Source organism: Siphateles boraxobius, unplaced genomic scaffold (genome assembly GCF_051911475.1).
Source record: "Siphateles boraxobius isolate OS27281-9 unplaced genomic scaffold, OSU_SipBor_1 41, whole genome shotgun sequence".
Classification (NCBI taxonomy): domain Eukaryota; kingdom Metazoa; phylum Chordata; class Actinopteri; order Cypriniformes; family Leuciscidae; genus Siphateles; species Siphateles boraxobius.
The window spans coordinates 6,361,059-6,386,568 of NW_027509042.1; the positions used below are offsets into that span (position 1 = coordinate 6,361,059).

Genomic DNA, 25,510 nt, shown 5'->3' on the forward strand with positions numbered 1-25,510 from the left:
ATTCAGTTGGGGAGATCCTTAAGGTGTTAGTTCACCCTTTTTCTGTCATAATTTACTCACCCTCCTCAGTGTTTCTTCAGAACTCAGATGATGACATTTTGAAGGGCTTTTGAGATATTTTGAATTATTCAAAAGCACCATAAAAGTATCTAAAAGGTAATCCAAATGATTTCTTGTATTGCAAGCCTTGTTGTGTGGCAAACATGTTGAAACTGAAGCTGATAATCTGATTTCTTCCACTTCAGTGGACCATTGTGACCGGTTCAGTGAGTCACATGAGCTGAGGTCAAGAATCAAAATAGTGCGTGAATCATTGAGAGGGTTTTGAGAAGCGAATCATTTGAATCAATGAAAAGATCCATCTCGAAATATATACTTCTTCATGAGTCAGACACATAAACCGTAAAAAAAAAGACACAAAGTGTCTCTACTTCCACTATAGAAAAATTAAGCCAAATTATCCTAAAATGGCTGTTGCGATTACGTCATTTGGAGCCTTACACACTCCATTTTTATAACATCAAATAACTAACTAAAACCAGACTTAACGAAAAAGAAAGAACACTTTAACATACACCAGCGTAATAAGAACTACCTAAAATGACAGAAACCATCTTTGGTAAAAACTTTGGTAAAACCTATTCTGCAGCCAGCCACCAGTGGCTGATCGAAATGTTTCGTCAGATATCTTTCATGATCTCAAATGAACATGCCAAAGAAATATCATATCAGCCACTTTAATAGTACTTTTATGATGCTTTTTGTATTTTTGGAGGTTTTCTAGCCAGTACATTCTTCAGAAGTGCACTTTTTGTGCTCCACAGAAAAAGTAAACTCATAATAGCTGGAAGAGACATGAGGGTGAGTAAATAAAGCAGAGAATATTTCTTGAGGTGAGCTATTCCTTTAAGAGACTCTTGCCTCTTTGGGGTTCCTGTAAACTAGTCTGTGAAAGTGTGGTAGTTGTTGACCAGTTTGTTGTTGCTTTCCACACACATCTCATTTCTGAACGAACTGTCCTCATTCCTGCGGTCTTGAGTGTACCACCTGTTGCTGTGTAAGAGAGAGCTTGGTAGGGGATGTATTCTAGGATGATGGAGCGTGTTATAATCTGTCAGAGGTGAGCTCAGAAGCAGCAGGGCTTTTGGGGAATTGTGTACTTCAGTGACTGATTCTGAATAGGATATATGTTTCTGTCTCCTCCTACAGATTCCCCAGGTGAGTTATGCCTCCACGGCTCCTGAGCTGAGCGACAACACCCGTTATGACTTCTTCTCCCGCGTGGTACCGCCGGACACCTACCAGGCACAGGCTATGGTGGATATTGTCAGGGCCATGCGCTGGAATTACGTCTCCACGGTGGCGTCGGAGGGGAATTACGGAGAGAGCGGCGTGGATGCCTTCATCCAAAAATCTCGGGAAGAGGGTAAGAGAGTGTTTGCATTCAGTGTGGGAATATTTTTAAAATTTGTTTACCTTAGCCTCGAATTTTGTCTTGCAGCATAGACTTTATTGTAGCTTATTATGACCAAGAAGCGCCCACTCAGACAGGAAGACACCGTCCAACTGAAAAACCACCCGACCAGCCACAATATTTGCATGTTTGCACTGGTATTCCCTTGTGGAAAAGAGGTGTGAATAAATGTATTCAATGCACAATGTACTCAAGTTCTTAAAAGTATTTTTTAATGTACTTCTATATTATACAATATTAATGAAATTAAGTTGCGGTGGCCGACAGGAAGAGATGTCGTCGTGTGAGACAGCAGAGAGTAGCCAGTTAAGCAATGAGTTTTCTTTACAAAGATAAAGCAATGATTTTTACTTAATTATTCAGTAAAACGATATGTTATTGGTAATATTATTGTTACTTGTTCATCATTGTGTCAGTGTTTTATTCGCTGACTTTAGCTAGCTCCTTTGCACGAAGAACAACATAGTAAGGAAACGTTTCATCCGTCTAGGGCTACTGTAGAAACATGTCGGCACATTTCAATGTAAGGGGACCTGCGGTGTACGTAGATAGAAATGGTTCATTCTAAGGTAATAAAGAACATAACGGTTAATTAAGTAAGGTCTTTTATACACCACTGAAAACATAGTTATGTATATTATATTGCATTTCTGTCAACAGATCCTACTAAATATTACACAATGCACCTTTAAAAACTTAAAAATTGCACATTTAGATGTTTTAATCATGCGTTAAAGAAGTACACTTATTTTGATGTTGACTAGCACACAAGTTTCTTGATAGTTTAAACTTTAGTGTGTTTTTCAATATTACATTTAAAGTTAACATTTTAAATGTACTAAATTGCTACTTCTTCATTACAATTGTGTAATTACAAATATATTTAAATACATACATACCAGGATCAACAGAAATTACATTTAGTTCACCATAAAATCTTATCAGTATTCATCTGTACACTTAAACCATAATAAGTAGGCAATAAAAATAATTATGAAAGTGCATTTAAAATGTATTTAAGTCTTAATTAAAGGGGTCATGAATTGAGAAATAAAATGTTCCTTGATCTTTTGACATAAAAGAGGTCATTGTGCTATAAAAATATCCTGTAAGTTTAAGAACTCAAATCTCCCTCATTTGTACATAAACAGCTTTTATTGAAACCAAGTTCAGAAAATTACTTGTATTGTATTTTTCACTTTGTTACGTCATAGTGTGACGAAAAAACGCCTCTCGGTAGAAGAGCAACCCCTACTTCTACATCATTGCCTCTTTAGCCCTGACCACCGATTCGGGCATGTCATGTAATAGTAAATACAAGACAGATGCAATTTTTTTTTAAATGTATGATGTATGTATGATATACATAAACCAATTAATATACACAATAACTACAAAAAAGGAATAAAAAATGAAATAAAAATGAAAGATAATCACAAACATATTGAAAAATAATTTAGCCGCACTGACGTAATCATCCGACGTCATGCACGTGCACGCAAATGACAATGTATATGTTCACTTTATTATAAAGGATAAACTATAACTAGCCTAAAAGAACGACAGTGTGACAAACAATGCTACATTCATTCATACTTCCGTTGACATAAAACATCATAAGCCGTCCTTTGTTAATTTTAACTGCGGTAACTTTATTTGCTACAACCAAGACTTATAAAACATATGGAATACACATACATGTTTCACATTGTTGGCAAATGTTTCAACTATGTAATGATATATTTTTCAACATTGAAAGTTTTCAAAACAATTTCACACATGGAATGGCAGTGACATTGAAAATTATTTTAATATGCAAAACTTTTACCCAATCAATGTAGTGCTTGGCTGTTTGGAAGCGAGGGTCAAAAGCAGGATAGATAATAGCTAATTACTTCTAAATTAGGATGTTTTTTTGATGTAAAAATCTTGATAACGTTATAAGTGAACTTCAGAGAACACTGAAAAAATGCAGTTCATAACCCCTTTACTTAAGCAGCACAAAAAAGCACTCTTAAGTTCAACTAATTGCATTTAATATACATTTTAACTAAAATACATATTAATTTCATTGCAATTCTCATGAAATTAATTTTCCTGAAAACATATTCAGTACACACCGAAATATAAACTTTAAGTAATTTTCTTCTGTAATAATAACTCTTTATAAATCTATTCTAAAGTGTACTTATTTTGTTTCTTTCAGCAAATGCAAATCTAGGGGGTTTGTGGTTCTTCTCCATAGTTTTCAGCAATTAGGCAAATGGGGGTAGGGGTGTAACCCCGGCATCCTGGCAAAATGTGCCCCTTGGCCTCTGTCCATCATGGCCTCCTAATCATCCCCATATACTGATTGGCTTCATCACTGTCTCCTCTCCACCAGTAAGCTGGTGTGTGGTGGGCGTTTTGGCAAAATATGGCTCCAGGTGGATGCTGCACATTGGTGGTGGTTGAGGAGATTCCCCCTTCCATGTAAAGTGCTTTGAGTACATTGAGTACAAGCATTATTATTATTATTATTATTATAATTAATTCAGCTTGAACTTAATGTAAAGTCCACACCAAACTTTGCATACTGAATTGCAATGGACTTTTCTCTCTGGCATCTATTTATGCATCTATACAGCATAGGCCCATTACTATCGATCTCTCCATTTCTTCTATCAAATAGTGGTTTATTTCATTTTACATACCTTTACCACTATTCTTGAAAATGGTAAAGCCTTGAAAGAATTTATATTTGTTTCTGAAAATGCAAATATAGTTGTTTTGTGAAACGAATCCAATACTTTAAGCTTATAAGAAGCAGTAATATTTTCCAAAATTTTCCTTCTCAACTGCATTTCCTTTCTGAGAAATGAAACTTCAAGTGCACTCTAGGGGGAAAGTAGTCTTGCAATTTATGCGAGGAATACTGAGTTCAACCATTGATTTTCTTCAAAACTTCTTCCAGAGTTCCCAAGTCTGTTACTCTCACTAGTGCTTCAGGTTAAGCTTTAGCTGACAGGCTGGAACCAACATGTCGTCCCCCTGGGGGAGGGTCCCAGGTTTATGTTACCAGTAAATATCTACAGAACCTTTCCATTGCTCATACTGTAAATCAGGAAAACCCATAATCAGTCTAAATTGTTTGAGATTTAGATACTACATCAAATTTTGAATATAGAACTTGTCAGTCATTATACATTATACAATTATCTTAAAAGATGTCATAATAACCCTCAAGCAATGGTGGATGCAAACAGATGGAAGCTGAAATTGCTTGAGTCAAGTTCTATGAATAGTCTTCGTGAGAATACTCAAAACCGCCTTGAGGAAGTTCTGGGGGACATTGAGTCATACTGCTTTCTTGTCTCGAGGGTAACAGTGTCCTCCTCACGTGTCTATGGTTTCTCCTAGACAGTGAGGCTATCAACATCTGTTCCTCCCAATAATCTACCCTGAGATCTGGCCCTTCCTCATGAGTGAAGAATCTGGGTGCTTTCACACTCCACCCCAAAAGCTCTAGTTCTTTTGCTTGGTGTGAAAAAGAACGTCTGGGTTGTGGTTCTTGCGAGCTCACAGAATTGCGGAAGCGAACCACTGTTTGATGACGCATAATTGCACCTTCGCATGCTTCCAGTCACACTTACTGCTGAAAGCGTTTCTTTCAGTCTCCTTTGTGGAAAAATCACTCTTCCCTTCTTCTAATGGGGACAACGGGTGGTGATATGCTCCGTCATACGCCCTGGCCTAAAAACGTGTGGCCAAATAAAGCATGTCATGAGTTTAGATGGGTAGTGCCAAATGGATTAACACATTAATGGATTTGTTAGTTAAATAACGTGTTCCAGGAAATCTTTGTTCTTAGAACCACTCTGGTGCTTGAGAATGGAGAGCAAGTTTCATTCGATTCACCAATAGGAAAGACAATCAATTTGAGTGAGAGGAAGCATTTAAAAACCATGAAATGAAAAATGGGCTTGCATTTATAGAAAGTTGAATTAATAGGAAATTACTCTGTTTGGAATGTAACTGTGAAAGTCATATTTGTTCAGAAGAGCGAGGAAAAGTTTTCCAAAGGTCATATTTACTTTCACTGGTAAAAATGTCATATGTAATTCATATCATTACTTATTTAAAGCTTATGTGTGTAATTTGTTATGTTAAAATAGTTTCCCCCATTTTCAACTTAATGTGCGGGCACAAGACCGGACTACACAGTTATCCAAACCAAAAAGTCCAAATAAAATTGTTTATTTACATATAAATTGGAAATGTTACATCATTATTTGCATAATAATTTTTATTTATTCATATATTTTTTGTGAGAGTTCTTAAAAGCTTCAAATAGACGATACTGAATGAAAAATAAGTTTAGGAAATGTCACGCCCCTTACCATAACACATGCAACTCAACCAGGGCTTGGAACTTTTTTTTTTAAATTTTTTTTGGAATGCCTTGGGCGGGAATTATTTAAATGAGGGATATTGTGACATACTTTCCTGGAAGAGAACTCAAGACTACAATAGAGGTGCTAATTATACAAATCTCTGCTAACTATAATCATTCATAATTTTAATAATATACATTTCTAATAATTTTTAGAGCATTTTGGTTGGCTGTAGTGAAGAAGAAAAAACACTGCAAAATGGCAACTTTAAGACCAAGCTGAATCCACAGTCCACAGGTTGCAATTACCCCCCCCCCCCCCCCCCCCCTTTTCTTTCCCAGGGTGCCAACTACTCTCTGATTTGAAAAACTTAGCTGTAATAGAAAGTACTAAAAAAATGCTTATAAGATTTATTGTAACTCATTGCTGGATGCTGAATATGGACAGAAGGAATGGTGACAGTTATGTGCATTTATTCATGCTTTATTTTTTATTCATACACATATAAAAGGTTCCATTATGTAACTCTGGTTATCAAGACCACTCCCACAGCTGTATTTAGAGGATGCTGGACGGATGGAGTGAGACTTGAGGGCCGTGATATGAATAAACATGAGCGTCACTGCAGTGCCATGGCGTCTCCTTACAGCTTCATGGGAGTGTTTGCACATCTGTCCAGGGCCTAGAGAAAGAGCAAGAGCCAAAATCAAAGAAAAGGGACGACAGGGAATGAGAAAGAAAGGCAGAAACAAACAAACAAAGATAATTAATAGCTTAAGTCTTGGCTGTGCGGGTCGATAGAATGTCTCCCATGGTGCTTTGCTCACATATATCTCCATTCTGTCTCTGCATCACAGTAGATGAGTAGGATGTTTAACTGAATAATCCTATTAATTGTTTTCCCAATGACTTAGAAATTCAGTTTTTTAAGTACAAACGAAAGCATTTTCAACCATATTAGTTGACTTTGTTCCAAAGATTGATCCCTAAATGTAGGATCTTCAATTACATTGGGAGCCAAAAGTCTGAGATCACTTGATGAAAAATCATTTAAGTTAAACGTTGAATTGAAACATGATTTTTAGAATACCTTTGGATTTGGTTTGTCTCCTTTTTTTCTTTAATGACATCAGCAGTCAACCTGAATGAAATCCACAGATTTGTGTAAAACCTGATGATCCTTTATTTATAGGGCTGTGTGCCATTCACAATTAAATTGAGAACTGATTTTTAATTTAATTTCAATTGAGTTTAAAACTCCATTTTATTTTATTTTACTTTATTTTATTTATTTATTTTATTGCCATTGTTTAAATTAAGTTAATAATTTCCTATTCCTGTCATTCCCATTCAAATTCAAATTCTACTACCAATGGGATGTGGCTAATTCACTTTCAAAATCCAACATATGATTTGAAAGGGAGCTAATTCATCAATTCTGAATGCTTAATTTCACAAATTTGATCACATCTAAAAAATTAGTCCATCGCCACAAAACAGGGAGCAAAGTAGTCTTCAATTGTGATGTTTTATTAAATCTTGCTTACACAAGATAAAAAGTGATCAAGCCTCATTAGAGAGGAAAAAGGCGAAAAATTTGTAACAGTTAAAAACAAGAAGGTCCAAAAATTGTATTCCCTTCAGATTACATCACAGGATAAATCCAGTACTCAAAAAGGACATAATTGGGCTTGAGCCTCTCAACTGACAGAGAACAAAATTCAACACCACCTTTCCCAGGGTACAATAAGTAACAACTCTCTCTAGAAAAAACATACACTGAATTTATAAGAGGTGGCCAGCACCATGAAAACAAAGAAGGGGAAACATTACCATACAAATTTTCACAACAATAACAACACAAACCCTGGAATAAAGACAATACATTGAACTAAATTTAGAGCCATTGATACATTTTAGTAAATGCAAAAGAATCCTATTAAACAAACATCACATTGATCAAGACATCACATTTTCCTATGTCCCCTCTAATACATCAAAGTTAGTACAGTTTCATTTCCTTTAGAATTCCCATAAAACAGATCAACTTCCTGTTTGAATCTCTTTGTCACTAAGCTGGTCCATACCACAACACAACAGGTACTAAACATTTCAAGTCATCTTAATTACAAAATGAACTAACAATTTGAGCTATGTTTTTATAAATTAAATTTTAGCCAAAGAGGAATTTTAGCTGGTTTTAATTTTTTAATCTTAAGCCAAATAACTAAGTCTGTGCACTGACTCAGTACAATGCCAAATAAAGATCTTAAACCAAACCATAGTAATGTCCTTTTATTTATCAATCAATGCAAATATGAATAGATAAAACTTGTGTGGCTTAAATACTGGCCATCACAAGGTGTTAATGAATGAAAGTATATTTGTGTAGCATTGCCTGCTTGGAGTAATTCCTTCATAATTCATGGCAACAGATGAATAAATAACGCAGATGAGAGAGCAGTGGTGTACCACAGAGAGCAAAGGGACTGAGCATGGTATCTTGCACATCGTAGGATCTCTGCATGATAGGCTGATAAATAATGCTTACTTAATGTAATAAAATATGATGTACACAGAATTCTCTCAGTTATTTATAGCTGGCTGCAGTGAATCAGATACAAATTGAATGGGTAAAGAGCAGTGACTTGTGTTGATCTGAAATAAAGAGGTAAATTGTTTTTTCCAGCTTTTTAGGTTTTCTTTTAAATCGTTGTGAATTATTGTTCCATTTGACTTTTGCATGGTTGCTGGATTGAAAGCATCATGATACACCATTTACCTCCCACTATCAACAAGCAACCAATATTTTTGTATGTTTATGTTAACATGTTTTTTAAATTTTTGACATTGCTTGAAAAAGAATAACCGTAATAATCGAGCAAATTATTTATCAATAGTCACCTTTTTCTAACCATTAATCAGCAAATCGTTTTATTTTTTTGACTCTCTTGGAGGAGGGACTGCCTGCCTTGTCTCCTCAGAGAAAAGATACGTTGTTACATTGAGGGTCTGTAGGCTATGGATGTTTGATTACGATGACCATATACTAACCTTAGTCCATACATTTTAAATGATGGGCATAAGAAAAAATCCTTTGCCACACAATGTCTGATTGTCTTATGATTTGTTCATCATTCCCTATTCAGACTCAAGCATACCTTTTGAGTGCAAGACAGCACTCTTCAATTCCAGACCCGAAGGCATTCCCGACTTCATTTTTTTTTCTGCCCTGACCAGCACATGATTCAATTCAGTCTTCAGTCCTGCCTCCAGGGAAAAAGCTGAAAAACACTATGTTTGTGAAACGCCTCACTGTTTTTCTCCTCTGTCTTTTATGCTTTTTTCAAAGGATGGCTTTGTGACATCTTAACCCTGTATCAATATCAGTTATTTGCTTGTAATGTCTGTAACCGAGTGTGTTATCTAATACCGCAGTAGGTTCACGCTAATCAAATGAACACGTTTGTGTGCGATAAGTAGCCTACCGCACAAGATCATCCGAGGCATTGATGGGAAACATACTGCACCGGTTCTCTTTGTTGACTCTCCTTCAAGCAGAACCTCATTCGATATTTTCAATATCTTCTGGGTTCCAGTAATGGGCCAAATTTATAATGCGCTTGCTGCTGAGGGACCTTGAAGGGTCGAATTCTGAAATGAAGGAATAGATTTGGTGAGTTTTGAAAGGTGACTGCCACTAGCATACATCACCATGGAAAATGGTTGCCCAGTGGTACTGTGGAGTTGACTTGGGCCACCGCTGAGTGATGAGCAATCTTCAGCCGCAGCATGGCACAATAACAAAGTAAACAGCCTACCCTGCTCTCAGCATACATAAATCTACAATATTTGATAAATAAGATTTGCCTGCTGTAATTGATTCCATGTGGAGATCCAAATAGAAACCTCTGAGGCCTCTGCAAAATCTAATCAAGAGGGAGGTTAGTCATATGGTGAGTTACCTAAGGCTTTGTAATAATGGATCAATAATTATAACCTTCATAATTACTGGAGACAAACATGTAGATTATTATATATAGTGCTCGAGATTCAGTCTGACATTTACTCTCCTCTGAGATTCTGCTCAGGCTGTTCTCAGAAACCATGCATGCCTCATTCCAGGTGAGGTGCAAATGCAGTACGGATTCTGTTGATAAAAGTGCCCTGCTAAAAGGGATAAAAAAAAAAAAAAAAAAAAAAAAATATATATATATATATTTATTTATCGAAGTTAGATATCCCAGCTGACGTTGTGGATTGCTAGGGTTCTTTATCATGTTAAAGTCTGTGGGAGTTCTTGAAGAAAACATGACACACATCCAGTCACTCGTGAAAATGCGACTCTGTCTGGGTTTACCGTGTTCGATTTAAAAGGGACGACAGAGACACAAAGTCTCAAATCCTAAGCCAAAACTTTTGCTTCAAGAAAGAAGACAAAAAACTTTTTTTCCCTCCATTGTGTGCTACTTTGTAAAAAGTTGAAATAATGCATCAGCTTCCTTTTCTTCCAATAGAAAATCTTTATGACTTGAAATGAGCTATTTAAGTGAAAGTTTCACGGAAAAATGAAAATTTACTCTCCTTTAATAAGAACTTTTATTTCCATCTGTTTTCAGATGGTTAGGAAGACTTGGAATATAGCGCATAACTATAACTTTTTATGATACCTCATTTCTTGTCCTTTTTGAAGCTTCTGTGCATTGTAATTGAATGGAAACATTGTTCAGAATTCTCTTTTCATTTTTCCACAGACAATAGACAGTCATACAGGTTTGAAATGAGATGAGGGTGAATAAATGTTGACCGAATATTTATTTTGGGGTGAACTGTCCCTTTAATTGTTAGCCAAGACAGGCTTCTAAAACATATGGATGCTTTGTTAGTATCTTCTCTTGAGCTTTTTTCACAATGTGTCTGGAAAGGATAATTGACTCTGCCACTAATCAGACGATCAAGTTCTGACATCCTGTCACTTTGACTCTGGGCTTGACTCTGAATGTGTCATTGCTATTATTAGAGGCTTCTAACAAAATTAGGTTGAGCCTTTTTTCATTCTTATATTTCCCTAAAGACCTCATGAAATGTTTTGACATGCAAGTTTATGTATTTACTTTTGAAACAAGAAGTTGTTCTTTCTTTCTTTCTTTCGTTCTTTCGTTCTTTCGTTCTTTCTTTCTTTCTTTCTTTCTTTCTTTCTTTCTTTCTTTCTTTCTTTCTTTCTTTCTTTCTTTCTTTCTTTCTTTCGTTCTTTCCAAATTGTTTCTTAATACATTACCCATGCCATAAGTTTCCATGGACACAGAAATAGCTACTTTCAATCTGCTTAGGAAGTTGGTTCCAAAAAAGAAGTAAATAAATAGAAAACTGACCTACCCACACAAAAAAACACTTATAAGTCAGTTTCTCCATCTTGCCAGTACCCATCTGTTCTTAGATCACCCCTCCTGCTGTTCGTTATTATTTGATTAAGCATCAAATATAACCCTGCTGGAAATGCTTGTGCATATTTTGGTCAATTCATGCAAGACGTTCTTGAATGCATCAAAACACCATTTGTTCCTTTTACAAAGTCATTTATTCCCATTATAATAAATAAGCTAAATTTGATAAAAGTGTAATTCTATTATAACAGGTACTGTGCGCGAACGCGAACATAACCATTTGAGTACAATTCTAAATTGCATTAGACTGACACAGCAGCATTGGTTCAACCAATGGTGTGATTTTTGGGTGATTGGAAACAATCATTATTTTTGTCATTCTCTTTTAGTTCTCTCCATCTGTCTGTCTGTCTGTCTGTCTGTCTGTCTGTCTGTCTGTCTGTCTGTCTGTCTGTCTGTCTGTCTGTCTGTCTGTCTGTCTGTCTGTCTGTCTCCTTTTTCTACAGTAAATACGTTCTTTAGAATATAATAAAACAATTGTTTCATACACATACACCCAAGTCACTGTGTGACTTTGCTTTAATGCTGTCTCATTCAGTGACATTTTGAATTCTTACCTTGAGGCCTTCAGTCATTTAGAATATCTCCTGACTCAAAGTAGCATATGCACACAGCAGAGGGCTGGAAGTGACTGCAAGACTCCTGCCGTTAGGAAGCCTCTCCATATGGCATCTTTGAGGGTTCTCTTTTCTGTCTAATTACAGCCTTTAATGCAAATCAGTGTTCGTCTCTCAGCGAGGACAGGTCAAACGCTTTGAAAACGCCCTCTCCTTGGAACGGCAACTATCGGTTTGTGTGGAAGTTTACAAGGGCTCAGTGTTTTCTCTGAAAGGATATAAGAAGTTTAATGAGCTTATTATTATGCACTCTTTTTTTCAGTTAATCTGCATATGACTATTTGCTGATATGACACGAGGTTAATTCAAGGCATCTGTGAAAGTAAGAGGGTTGGAGATTGCAAAGATTAGACTTTCTACAACAAAAGACTACAACAAAAGAGGTAGCATATTTGTTAAACACAGTAAAGCGCACAATAACAAAACAATAAATTGATAATGAGAAGTGGTGCAATGTATTGGACCCAGCAGAGCAAAACTTTAACACATTGGGAATCCAAGGCTAAACAATGAAGATTCTCCATAGAACATCCAGATCTTTCTACCATTTAACATTTTTTTATTTTAATAGGCTTTAAAAATATAACTTTTAACTTTTGAAACAATATTCACATAAATCCATTATAATAAAAATCACATTTAGCTGTGCCTTTAATATAGAAAGGCTCAGCTCAGTCTTATTCTGGGTTTCAAAATGTAAGTCATGGTCTGGATATGTCTAGTTTAATATACCTAATTACCCCCAGCACAGGCGGGTATGGTATCTTGACCATTACAGACAATTCCACAGCTCTGAAATGGCTACTTAGCCACTATACAAAGTATCTCATTGATTGAATGCTGCAACAAATTCAGTATCTTCTATTTTTCAGGTCCCTTGGACCGGCAGGTCTTGGCCTTAGTCTTAGGGGGTCTGGTATTGATCTCAGTCGACTGTGCAGAAAAAATGATAAGGATAAAGCAAGCCACTTGACTTCATCGTAGAGACACTGTGGCTCTGTGGTTCATTTTGAACATTGTTCTATTCGAGTACACTAAAAATGTTTTTTTCAGGTAACCTAAAAATGTGCTTCATGTGGTAACATCTAAATGAGCTTATGATTTAATATGTATCTGAATAGATCTGACTGCACTAGGTTACACTACCAAGTCATTTTTAAAGGTCAGATCAGTTTGAAATAGCTCCTTACGGTAACAAATGCTTATTTTTATAGAATATATTTGAGCTGCCAAACATAGCAACGTCTCCCTCAACCAGAGCAGTGAGTTTGGACAGGACTACCAGTAACAAGCTGTTCGATGGGAGTTTTTCGACGTGTTGTTCTTTATTTTGCAACTAGTAATCATGACACTTTTTTTTTTCACAGGAAGTGTGTGTATCTCACAGGCGGTGAAAATCCCCCGTGAGCCAAAACCAGGAGAGTTTGATAAGATAATTCAGAGACTGGGAGAAAATCCGAATGCGAGGGTTGTTATTATATTTGCAAATGAGGATGATATAAGGTGAGTGGATTCTGTTGTTTTTTAAATTAGCAACTATCTTAAAGGATTATACTATTTTTGTTTTTCCAGGAATTATATAGTATAAGTTCTTTATTGTAGCTACAACGAAGCAGTTAAACTCGTTTCTGCTATTAATTTGCTTCTGCAGAGTTAAAAAGTTAATAAAAGAAACACCAACATGTGTATTGCATTCTAATCTAACATTTGAAATACACAACAATGACTCTGCATGGAGGTTAAAAACTAATTTCCCTGACCTCTATTATAACACGTTTAATTTTGCTCCATGGGAACGTCTACAACACCCCAGCAATGAGCACCTGGAGTACCTAATCAGAACTATTAGAACCCAGCTGTTCTCATGAAAATTGACAAAAAGCCTTCACTTAAATATGCTATTAGACATCCATTGAATAATAATCGTTTTAATTTGAAGGAATAATTATGGTCAAACTTTTTCAATTTGTTGCTTGCTTGAGCGTTCAGGATGACTGTTTAATCATGCTTCTCTAATTATTGTTTGTCAGCCATTGTCCTTGAGATCATAATGGTTTGTTTATCCATGTTCGCATCAATGCACCTGTAATTCAGAAAGTATGTTTTTCATAATGAAAAAAAGAAACTTTATAGACAACATGATAAAATTAAAATGGACCCTTTGTACTTTTATTCATGTTCTTGATTTTATTTTGCACATGTAATGTAACAATGTAACTTTTTGCAATGTAACAACTTGATAACTTGCTTCACGTTTCCTTTTTAGCTGGTGTCACTTCGGCCATGCAGATTGTTGATTAATATTAACCAATAACCAAATGGCTATTTAGGAATTGTATTCGGCTTTTGTTGTACAGGGGTTGGACAATGAAACTGAAATACTGACCAATATAGTGTTGGAGGTTTCATGCCTATACATGTGCGCCCTGGTGGCCACTCTTCATTGATTTTACATTCCATCATTAAGACCAGAGTGTGAAGGTTGAAATAGCAGAGTAATAGCCTATAGTAGCTGTAGATAAAATATTGCAATCCACACAGAATAATGGGTGACGTATCAGAGCTCAAAAGAGGATAAATTGTTGGTGCACGTCTCACTGGCTCATCTGTAACCAGGACAGTAAGTCTCTGTGGTGTTTCAAGACTTCTAGAGCTAATGTGTCCAGAATAATGTTGGCATACCACCACGTAGGACGAACCACATCCAACAGGAGTAACTGTCGATGCAAGAGAAAGCTGTCTGTCCAGGTACTAACCCAGGTTGTATCCAAAAAACATAAAACCACAGCTGCCCAACTCACTGCTGAATTAAATGTGCATGCACCTCGACTCTCCTGTTTCCACCAAAACTGTTCATCGGGAGCTCCACAGAGTCAATATTCATGATCGGGATGCTTAAGCAAAACCTTTGGTCTCTCTCTCTCATGCCAATACCAATTTTTTTTATGGTGCCAACAGTGCAAATCTTGGGCTGTAGACAATGTGAAACATGTAGTGTTCTCTGATGAGTTCATCTTCACTGTCTTTCCCACATCCATGAGAGTTACGGTGTGGAGAAGCCCCAAAGAGGCTTAACACCCGACTGTTGCTGTCCAGCGTGAAGCACGGGGTGGATCAGTGATGGTCAAACATTGTACCCTAAAGGGAGGTGCCATGTATCAGCATGATAATGCACCAATACACAGAGAAAGACTTGTGACAGAATGGTTTGATGGTTATGAAAGTGAAGTTGAACATCTCCCATGGCCTGCACAGTCACCAGATCTAAATATTTTTGAGCCACTTTGGGGTATTTTGGAGGAGCAAATCAGAAAATGTTTCCCTCCACCAGCATCACATAGTGACCTGGCCACTGTTCTTCAAGAGGAATGGATCAAAATCCCTCTGGCCACTGTGAAGGACAATTCCCAAGACGAATTGATGCTGTATTGGCCACAAAAGGAGGCCCCACACCAGACTAATAAATTATTGTGGTCTAAAACCAGGCGTTTCAGTTTCATTCACCAATCCCTGTAGTTAATTCTTCATTTTGAAAGTAAAATGTGTTGGGAATGGCGTCTCATGTTTAATGTAGGTAAATAAATTGCAGAAAATGCATAGTAGGCAAATATGTGGGCAAATTTAATACAGTTATTACAATGTTGATAAGTTACTAGCATATAAGCCCAGAAAATGTATTCCACGGCCTATGGAAAACTCTGCATATGAAGATGCTTCAAGTCTGTGTCTGTTTAAAAGACAGAAAATGATTTTGTGTGCACCGCCTGAAACATACTTTATTGAGCCATTATTATCTTGGGGAAATGCTTTTGCTGTCAGTTGTGCATGACTAATTTTGACATCAATTGCTACTGTCCCTGATGGAGAATGCTTAGAAATTTCCGCGCTGAGCAGTGTCAATAACGACCTTTCAATAACACATTGATTTGCAGTTACTGTAAATGGAGAATCACCAAAGCACCACAGAAAGTAGACAATAATTGCAAACAAGTAATTAGAGTTGATGTGACTCAGAGCACGGTAGAAAAGCCTATATCCAACTTTTTACTCGCACTCATCTTTTAACAGGCGGCTACTCCAGGCAGCAAAAAAAGCCAATCAGACGGGTCACTTCCTGTGGGTGGGGTCAGATAGCTGGGGCTCGAAAATATCGCCAGTGCTTCACCAGGAGGAAATGGCCGAGGGAGCTGTCACCATCCTACCCAAACGACAGTCCATCAGAGGCAAGTGACAGATTAAATCCTCCACTTGTCAGTGGTTGCTCTCATCCATTAGAGAGCAGTTCTGAACCAGAGCGTGTGCTTAATGTTTTATGACAACACATTAGCTACTTGTGATGCATTTAATAATCATAACAAGTTATGATGCATGCATAGTGTTAAAGGAAAAGTTCACTCAAAAACAAAAATTCCTTCAAAAAAGCAACTTACTTTCTTCAGTGAAACACAAAAAGAGGACTTTGAAATATCCTCATCCAGCACTTTTCCATACAAAAAAGTACCAGCAAGCTCTGAAAGAGCACTATAGAAGTGGTCAATCGACTTGTATGGTTTTATCACAAGTCTTTTAAAGCCATTTAATGGTTTTGTGTGATCAACGGACCAAATTTTAAGTCGTAATTCACTGAAAAGCCTCCATTTAAATATGGTGCATTTTGATTAATTGTTAATGACATCATCAAGTATCTTGTGTGTAGGACTGAACGATATGGCAAAAAAATAAAAATCTTTCAGAACAACACAATACCACATCATTCTATATTGATATTTATCACAATATTCTTTAACAAGGAAGGAAATGCATGTACGCGTAACTTTTTGTTTACATGCAAGTAAACTCCACAGATTAAGTTAACTTTTCATATTTTTAATTTAACCTGTTATATGCTTCAAAAACTAATTTATCATAAAAATTGTATAATGACATTAATTCATAAAATTGTAACAATTTAATCAAACTTTTAATCAAATGAAAATATACCAATTAATTTACAACAAAATAACTGCTGTGGTAACTGCAGTATAAACTGCATGAAGATTGTTTATAAAATGCCCCCTATGTGTTCCACAGAAAAATAGCAACTTATTTGGAATTACTTGAGGACGAGTAAATGATGATATAATTTTTGGGTGAACTTTTCATAGCAAAACATTCTCGGTGAGACAAAAATGATGTTACATGCAAATTTTCCGTCAAATCATGTTGCTCTCTGAAGTTCATTGGCTGAGAGCTTTGACTCTGACAGAGCGCATTGAAGTGACACTGATCTCATCGATCTACCCTCAGGCTTTGATCGCTACTTCACCAGCCGCACGCTCGAGAACAACCGGAGGAATATCTGGTTTGCTGAGTTCTGGGAGAACAATTTCAACTGCAAGCTCAGCCGCCATGCCTTGAAGAAGGGATCTGGCATTAAGAAATGCACAAGTAAGTATCTCTCCCTCTGGCAATACTCCATTTCACAGAGCTCCATAAAAGAGAGAAAGTGAGAAAAAGGGAGAAGCCAAATCTATCGTAAAAGACTAGGCCTGCTTTTTTCAGATCGCCTGAAATGGGCCTTTGTTTACACCAGAGTCTGATTAGTCATACCACAGCAAAGCTGTTCTACGTCTGATGTTTTCTGATGCACAGCAGCAGCATCCCTATGCTAAGCACACAGAACCAATGCAATTCAGCCAATTGGAAAAGAGATGATGATCTTTAATTGATTCTCTCGGGGGAAGAGAGAAGTCTCGAGGCGGCCCCGTCAGTTATAAGTTCAGCCCCGGTCAGAGCCCGTCCGTTTGGCTGTGAAGAAAGGTTGACTCCTAGCAACACATTTCAGGCTTCATCCAATCAGTGCAGGTTGCGATCTTACGAGGAGGGGTTTCCGCCGGCAGACCTTTTTGAGGGTGGCTACGGTAGCGCATCTAATTCTCAGCATGTAGCCTACCGAGCATTACAGCGCTTACTGCACTGCACCAGTAAGCAGGGCAGGATATTAACCTCCTGGTTCAGTATCGGTGCGGTGACCTGCTAGAGACGGCGGAAGCCAAATTATATGTGACTGTGGCAAAGGGGCTCACTGTAACATCTCAGCGCGCTAAATGTCACTGTGCATAATCCTTGTCAGTGGGCTCACTTGTAATGGCTGGCCTTTAGCGTGCTACAAGAAGTATCTGGCCTGAAACAAAATCCATCGCTCCACCACAACATAATAAATCACTTTTTCTTTATGCTAATTACTGCACCCACAAGAAAATTCATCATTGTTACCTTACATTCTTGAATAGCCATTGGTGATTAAATGCTGTGCTTCTATTCACTTGATTAAAAAATATGGTAGGCTGTTTTCTGTGTGCGTGAAAGAGATGCAAAACATGCCACTGAGCACAGCTTTTTCTTTCTTCTGTGGTAGTTTTGTGTTTGAATATATTTCTTGCATGCTTTTGCTACACCCAAGGGTTCACATCTAAAAAACGAGGCGTGTGAGTGTATTGCACATACTGAATGCTGACATCAGGCTTGATTATTCATGTAAAGAACAATTTGGTATTTGCCATGCACATTGTAGCAGATTTATAATGCCACATGGGTAATGAAAATGGTGTTAAGACTGTTTGCACAGCTTTATTAGTTCAAGAAAACGACTTCATGTTGAAATACAATGCAGCCTTAACTGGGTCGCATCCTCTAACAGCTTTGTCTCAAAGGGAGGATGTAATATTTGTCTGAAAGCACGGTTTCAGAACCGGAGGCTACTACAGCTGTGGCTGGATAAACCTTTATCGTTCGCTATGGACTCTCGAGTTAGCATAGCGACGGTCTCCAGGGTCTAGGTGTTTTCAGTGCTGTAATAACTGCTGATGGAGATTAACAGTTTAGATCTGCATGTATTTTCCATTAAGGTTTAGCTAGCATGATTCCTAGAATGTCGTGCATTCAGGACCTGTACTTTCTGATAAAATTCTGAGTTTGTTTTGCATAGTGTTATTAGCACAGTGAGGAGTTGTTGTTTTTTTAGTCATCTAGACAGACTACAGTGTTGCCTCAAATATAGCCTCAGAGGGACAATGCTAATGCATGAGTCAACAGGCACCCACAGATTTGCCCGAATTCCAGCTGACATTTTCGTTAATGACTAATGTGATGGAGGATCTGTGAAACATATTTGGGGTATGAATCAAAGCTGATTCTATGACAACACTGTCTTTTATCCATTTCATTAGCTGTGAGCTGGGTTTTACATACACCATGCAAGGTGTTATTTGCAGTATTTATTTATTTATTTAATGTTGAAACTGTTTTTCAGATGAAAAAGACCTATGAAATCGCATTTAGTTTATACCAATAATCAAGCAGCACAATACTACATATATATATATATATTATTTTGTATTAATATTATAACAGTTAAAAAAATAATTTTGAGCAACATTACTCCAGTCAGCAGTGTCACATGATCCTTCAGAAATCCTTCTAATGTGCATTTGTCATACTGTACAATCCTGTATAATGTTTAAGTAAAAAAATAATTTTACTGTTTTATTTTTGATTAGTCAAAATAGTATAATGTCGACAATGTAGATTATTGCTATAGCCTGAAAATAATTATTGCCTTTTTGTATGAGACACAATTTCAATATTGGTGTAACTATAATATTTTTGTTAGCATATATTAAGTATTTAATGCATATTATATTTATCATTAACTGTTTTGGTGTTTATAATTATTTAAAAAAAAATTTTGGTAAACATGGCAGATGTAATGATGGTCACAAGCACACATGATGCAGCTTAAATTTAACCAAGCTGAGTGCTCACAAACATGGTTCACTCACAGATAATTTCAAGTCATTTCAAGTTCGCTTTGATTCGGACGTGCCTGAACGCAGTGTTGACCAATTGATTGGGTTGTTTACTCTGTAATTAGTCAGTCCTGTTCCATCAGTTTGACCCATTGATGTGGATTTGTGCACTGACGGTGTAATCAACCAATCACAGCAATGTTTGCTAGTATATTGCCGTTCCCTCCTAGCATTCGCTGTAGGAGCTTAGTGAGAACACATCAAGCTCAAGGGAAGTCCCCCGCTCAAACTTAATCCACTGATGTCACTGTTGGAGAGTGCTAACTAGTGATAAAGAAGTCATTTGATGTCATATTTCTTATGTAAAGTGTTCCTTTTTGTAGAAAGGTCAATGGTTGAAGCAAAACACAAATGGCACAAATATATTTTTCACCTTGAGGCCCTTAAGCCTGGTTTTTGGCCTTTATTGACATGCTGTCAGCTTGCTCAATGGCCCTAATTCATGAAACACGTGCAGGACCAATTTCTGTGTAAATCATTCTAAAAACTGTTGCTACATAAATTGTTCAGTTCATGTTTCACGAATGAGTCCCAATGTGCGCCAAGTATCTGACTGTGGTATTGACATCAAGATCTGACCCCAAAATCAAATTACTTTGTTGGTGTATTGATTTAAAAAGCTTAAAATGCCATTTTTAGGAGTCAGTAAGATTTTTAAATACTTTCATTAAGAAAGGACAAATTAAATTGATCAAAACTGACAGTGAAGACCTACTGTATGTAGGTCCATAGAACCATATTCTATTTTTTTTCTTTTGAACTTTCTATTTGTCAAAGAATTCTTAAAAAAAAAGTGGTTTACACAAAAATTTAAGCAGCACAACTGTTTTTAACATTGATGATAATAAGAAACGTTTATAGAGCAGCAAATCAGCATATTAGAATGATTTATGAAGGATCTTGTGACACTGAAGACCAGAGCAATGTATTACTTCTTTCAAAACTATTAAAACAATCTTACCAACCCCACATGTTTATATGGTAGTGCGTGTTAGATTTAGTACAAAAGCACATGTATGCATCATGTTGAATTTAATTTAGATAATGAATTCAATATCAAGTTAATAGTACAGAAATGTATAGCATTGCTGTTTTATCAGAGAGAATGCAATGCTTGAATATAAAGACTGTGTTGACCCCCACGCTTATCGAAGATCCAGCAGCCAGAGATAGAGGAGTGCTCTACATCAATGCTGCGATTTTCCAGCCCTCACAAAAGCCCTCTGGTTACTGTCGGATTAAAAGGCTGGATATCTCAGCGTTCAGCTCTCTCTGCCTCTCCTCCTCTCTACCTACTTCCCATTCTCTATCTCTCGCTCTCTGTCTTTCTCTGTTTGTAGCACTCGGCTCTGCTTTTATCAGGGTTGAACATACAGGAAATTCTCCATGCAGGGAGCAGCTTGTGATTATGGATTGCACATGTTGAGATGGATCTCTGTGATATCAGAGGATGGGAGGACAAACTTTAGCTTGTTGACATCTGTTTGCTGTAGTTACATGATTTCACTGCTCTCTTGAGTAGGGGTGACGTGCAGCCTGACTTTTGAGTCCATTTTGTAGCTTATACTCAGTGTTTTCAGTGGGGTAGTGACCCAAAAATAGTCAAATAACCATGTATTGATAAGATTAGAAAAATAAATAAGCTTAGCAACGTATAAAAGACCAATGCATTTTTTAAAGAACATTTTATTTTTACAATTTGGGTTCCATTATGGTGCTCCACTTGGGTCCTAAAGCAGAACTGGTTGAGAACCACTAATCTAGTTGCTACAGGCTACTAAGCGCAAGCGGATTCATCAAATTGTATAGCACCGTTCACAATATGCATAGTCAGTAATTATCTACATGCACATTGTCTGAAGCTGAGTAGCATCGGACTGACTGATGCTGATAAATATATATTAGCCTGGGTATTGATTGTACAACCCCAAATCAGAAAAAGTTGGGACATTTTGTAAAATGCAATAAAATCAAGAATCTGTGATTGTTCATTCTATTTAATATTTTATTAGCTGACAAAAGTACAATGAAACGTTTTCCAATGTTTTCACTGACCAACATAATTGTATTTTGTAAATATGAACAAATTTTGATTTTGAAGGCTGCAACACACCCCAAAAAAGTTGGGACGGAGACCAAATAAAAGTGAAAAGATTATCCAAATTAGATTATCCAACTCTTTTGAAACAGTCCACAATGAGCAGGTGAATTGGTAATAGTTGAGGGTATCGTGTTTGGGTGTAAAAGTGCTTCTCAGTCTTTTTAAGCAAAAATGGGTCATCGCTCATCACTTTGTGCAAAATATCTTGAGTGAATTGTCAAACAATTAAAAAATCACATTTCTCAATTGTAAGGTTGCAAAGCAATTATGGCTTTCATCATCTTCCATACATAATATTGTCACAAGATTCAGGGAATCCAGAGAAATCTCAGTCTGTGTTGGGTAAGGCAGTAGACCTCGGTTGAATGTGCGTAACCTTTGAGCCCTCAGTTGGCATTGCACAAGATACCATCATGCTAATCCGTTAAATACAGACACATGTGCTCAGGAGTAATTTGGAAAACCGTTTTCACTGAACACAGTCTGACTCTGCATTTAGAAATGCCACTTGAATCTCTGTTACGCAAGGAGAAAGCTTTACATCAGTTCTATGTGGAGATGCCGGGAGTTCTCTGGGCCGGAGCTCATCTTAGATGGTCTAAAGACAGTGGAAATGTGTGCTGTGGTCAGATGAGTCCATGTTTCAGCTTGTTTCTGGGAGTAAATGGACATCGAGTTCTCAATCCCAAAGACGAAAGGGACCAACCAGACTTTCACCAGCGACAGGTGCAAAAGCAAACATCTGTGCTGGTATTGAGGTGCATCATTGCAAACGGTATGGGTAACTTGCATTATTGTGAAGGTACCATTGACATGGAGGCATATATTTGGATTGTACAGAGACAAAAACTGCCATCAAGATGACATCTTTCCTGGGAAGCAAGACAATGCCTGGCCTCATTCTGCAAATGCTAAAACTGAGTGGTTTCTAGACACTCTGCACCATAGAAGGGATGTGCCTGCCTGTTTACTGCAGTCCAGATATGTGTCTTATGGAAAATGTATGACCCATCATGAAAAGGAGAATCAGGCAATGATGACCACCAGGCTTGTGCAAAATTCAGAATTTCAGAATTGGCCTCCATTCAATTCATGAATTGGAATTTGAATTGAATTGAGTCCACCCCACAGGAAGTTGAATTTGAATTTGAATTGGAATGACAGGAAGTGGAATTAAATTCATGGCAATTCAAAGAAATTCTACACAGTCACACATAGGGTGACCACCATCAAACAAACCAAATGTGGGACGATGTGGGACATGTTACGAAAACTAAAACATAACCTGAAACTGTTATATATAATGTCCATTTAACTTAATAAAAACATTTGTATTCTGCATTTCAGCTGATAAAAATACTTTGTTATTTAGTCCCTTTCAGACAACACAATTACATCACCAATGTAACATAACATGTCTTTATTTTACTTGCCATTTAAATTCAACATCACTGAGCAAGGCAGCAGGCATCATGCAGATCACTGTTTTTGAAACAGTTCTGACTAAGTCCAACTCAAATCCAACAAAATAAACAATGAACAAATAAAATATAAAACACCATGAAATTAGTTTATTGACAGACTTATAAGAATATATTACACCAAACACTTTCATATTTTTAGAAAAGATGTGAATTAAAACAACTACAGCAGGCAATAAATTGATCAATTCTGTTAAATTAAAATTTTAATTTACCGAATTATCCATTTGTTTTCTGACAGGGAACACATGGAACAAATCACCGCTCAACATTTTGATTGACAACCTACTAGTGAGCGTGTTTACTCCTTACTTTTCAACCATTGGATATGATTTTAAAAACGGCTGTTGTATTTGTACTTCTGACGAAGCGCTGTTAAATATAGGTGAAAAACTACGGCGCAAAAAGAATAAATAAAATGCTTTCTTAAAAAGGCAAAAGAACGCATGCACATTTTTTAAATATGATAATTAAAAACAAACAGACTGATAAAAATGCGGGACATTTTCTCAATATGCGCGTGGGGGACAAGGGGTGAAAATGCTGTGCGGTACAACACAAAGCGTGAAGGGTGGTCACCCTAGTCACCCAACAGAAAGAATATGTTGAATCTCACATACATTCAGCGTTAGGAAGGTTACTTTGGCAATATAATTGCTTACTGTTATAAGTTACCTATTATAAATTGTGGTTTGGATTATTTTATTTGGATTACTTTATCAATGTAAATCAATTTCCTTTTAATTTGATTAGTAACTAATTAAATTACACATTTTACCTCAGTATTACAACTAAATACAATTACATTCATTTTGTAATTCAATAACATAATTTCATTACAGTTAACTCACTCCTCAACCCTGCATACATTTTGTTCTAATATATATATATATATATATATATATATATATATATATATATATATATATATATATACTGTATATATATATATATATAAACAAATGTCCACCTAAAATTGTTTTTTTTCTTCTAAGGATTTACTAAAGTAATGCTGGGAGTCATGTTATATCATGTTCTGAGTCATGTTCTATCATGTTCCACAAAATTACAATTACAATAAATCAAACTTAATTATTTGTTCTGTGACTAGAGCTTTTAACATTCATTGCTGGGGGAAAATATTTCCTGTTAATGTAATCTGTACAAGTAGTTCAAACTAATATCATTTATAGAATATGTAATGCCATCATATCTGATATATACTGTAAAGCTTCATTGTTAAACACTTCACTTAAAATATCTATATTAATTTCTTAGAATTTAATTTGAATAGCAATTCTGCTTCCTTTAATTCAAATTCGAATTGTAATTCTAGATCCTGTTTTTGCCATCAATTCAAATTCAAGAACTGAATTGGAATTTAGGAGTCATTCTCAATTCAAATCTGAATTGTGCACAAGCCTGATGACCACAGACTGTTGAGCGGCTGTCTTGTATCAGACAAGATTGGGCAAATATTCCTCTAGCAAACTCCGACAATTAGTATCCTCAACTCCCAAATGATTAAAAAGTGTAATTAAAAGGAAAGGTGACAGTGGTAAATATGTCTCTGTCCCAACTTTTTTGGGGTGTGTTGCAGCCATCAAAATCAAAATTTGTTCATATTTACAAAATACAATTATGTTGGTCAGTGAAAACATTGGAAAACGTTTATTTGTAGTTTTGTCTGCTAATAAAAGGTTAAATAGAATGAACAAATCACAGATTCTTGATTTTATTGCATTTTACAAAATGTCCCAACTTTTTCTGATTTGGGGTTGTACACAAAATGCCTCATTTAACTATTTCCAAAAGATATAAATGTTGGAGGGAAATGTTGCTGCTGGCAAAAAGGTTTAATTTGATTCATGTTTTTTTATTTATTTGCCAAATGACCAGAAAAAGCAGTTCCAATGTAAACATCTCAATAAATTGTTACAGAATATATATGGTGTAGTGGCCCAAATATTTCCCACAAAATGGGCCTCAGAAAGTACCATTTCGAGTTTTTATAAGTGTACATATAGAGTTAAGCACTCAAATCAGATGCAGCAAACCAGGAATTATAAAATATAAAAATTTAAAAATAAGCTATAAATTGGAAAGATTGGTAATGGATGCACTGCTTTTAGAATTTTCCCATGACATTCCATGAGAACTATATTTTTAACCA

At 36.4% G+C, this 25,510-nt stretch overlaps 1 protein-coding gene and 1 long non-coding RNA gene across 3 annotated transcripts in view; one reads left to right on the top strand and one right to left on the bottom strand.

Moving 5' to 3' along the window:
* Positions 1–25,510, top strand: part of grm4 (glutamate receptor, metabotropic 4) — a 181,625-nt gene that overhangs the window by 111,233 nt on the left and 44,882 nt on the right. For both annotated transcript variants that reach the window (XM_077198025.1, XM_077198026.1), the window contains exons 3-6: positions 1,210–1,426; positions 13,276–13,411; positions 15,977–16,131; positions 17,195–17,335. In XM_077198025.1, coding sequence (XP_077054140.1) covers positions 1,210–1,426; positions 13,276–13,411; positions 15,977–16,131; positions 17,195–17,335 — 649 coding nt within the window. The remainder of the gene's footprint in view (positions 1–1,209; positions 1,427–13,275; positions 13,412–15,976; positions 16,132–17,194; positions 17,336–25,510) is intronic.
* LOC143706293 (uncharacterized) lies at positions 6,304–9,849 on the bottom strand. Its single transcript, XR_013192961.1, has 2 exons — positions 9,336–9,849; positions 6,304–6,529 (listed from the first exon to the last, which is right to left on the bottom strand). It is a non-coding gene; the product is annotated as an uncharacterized LOC143706293 (long non-coding RNA).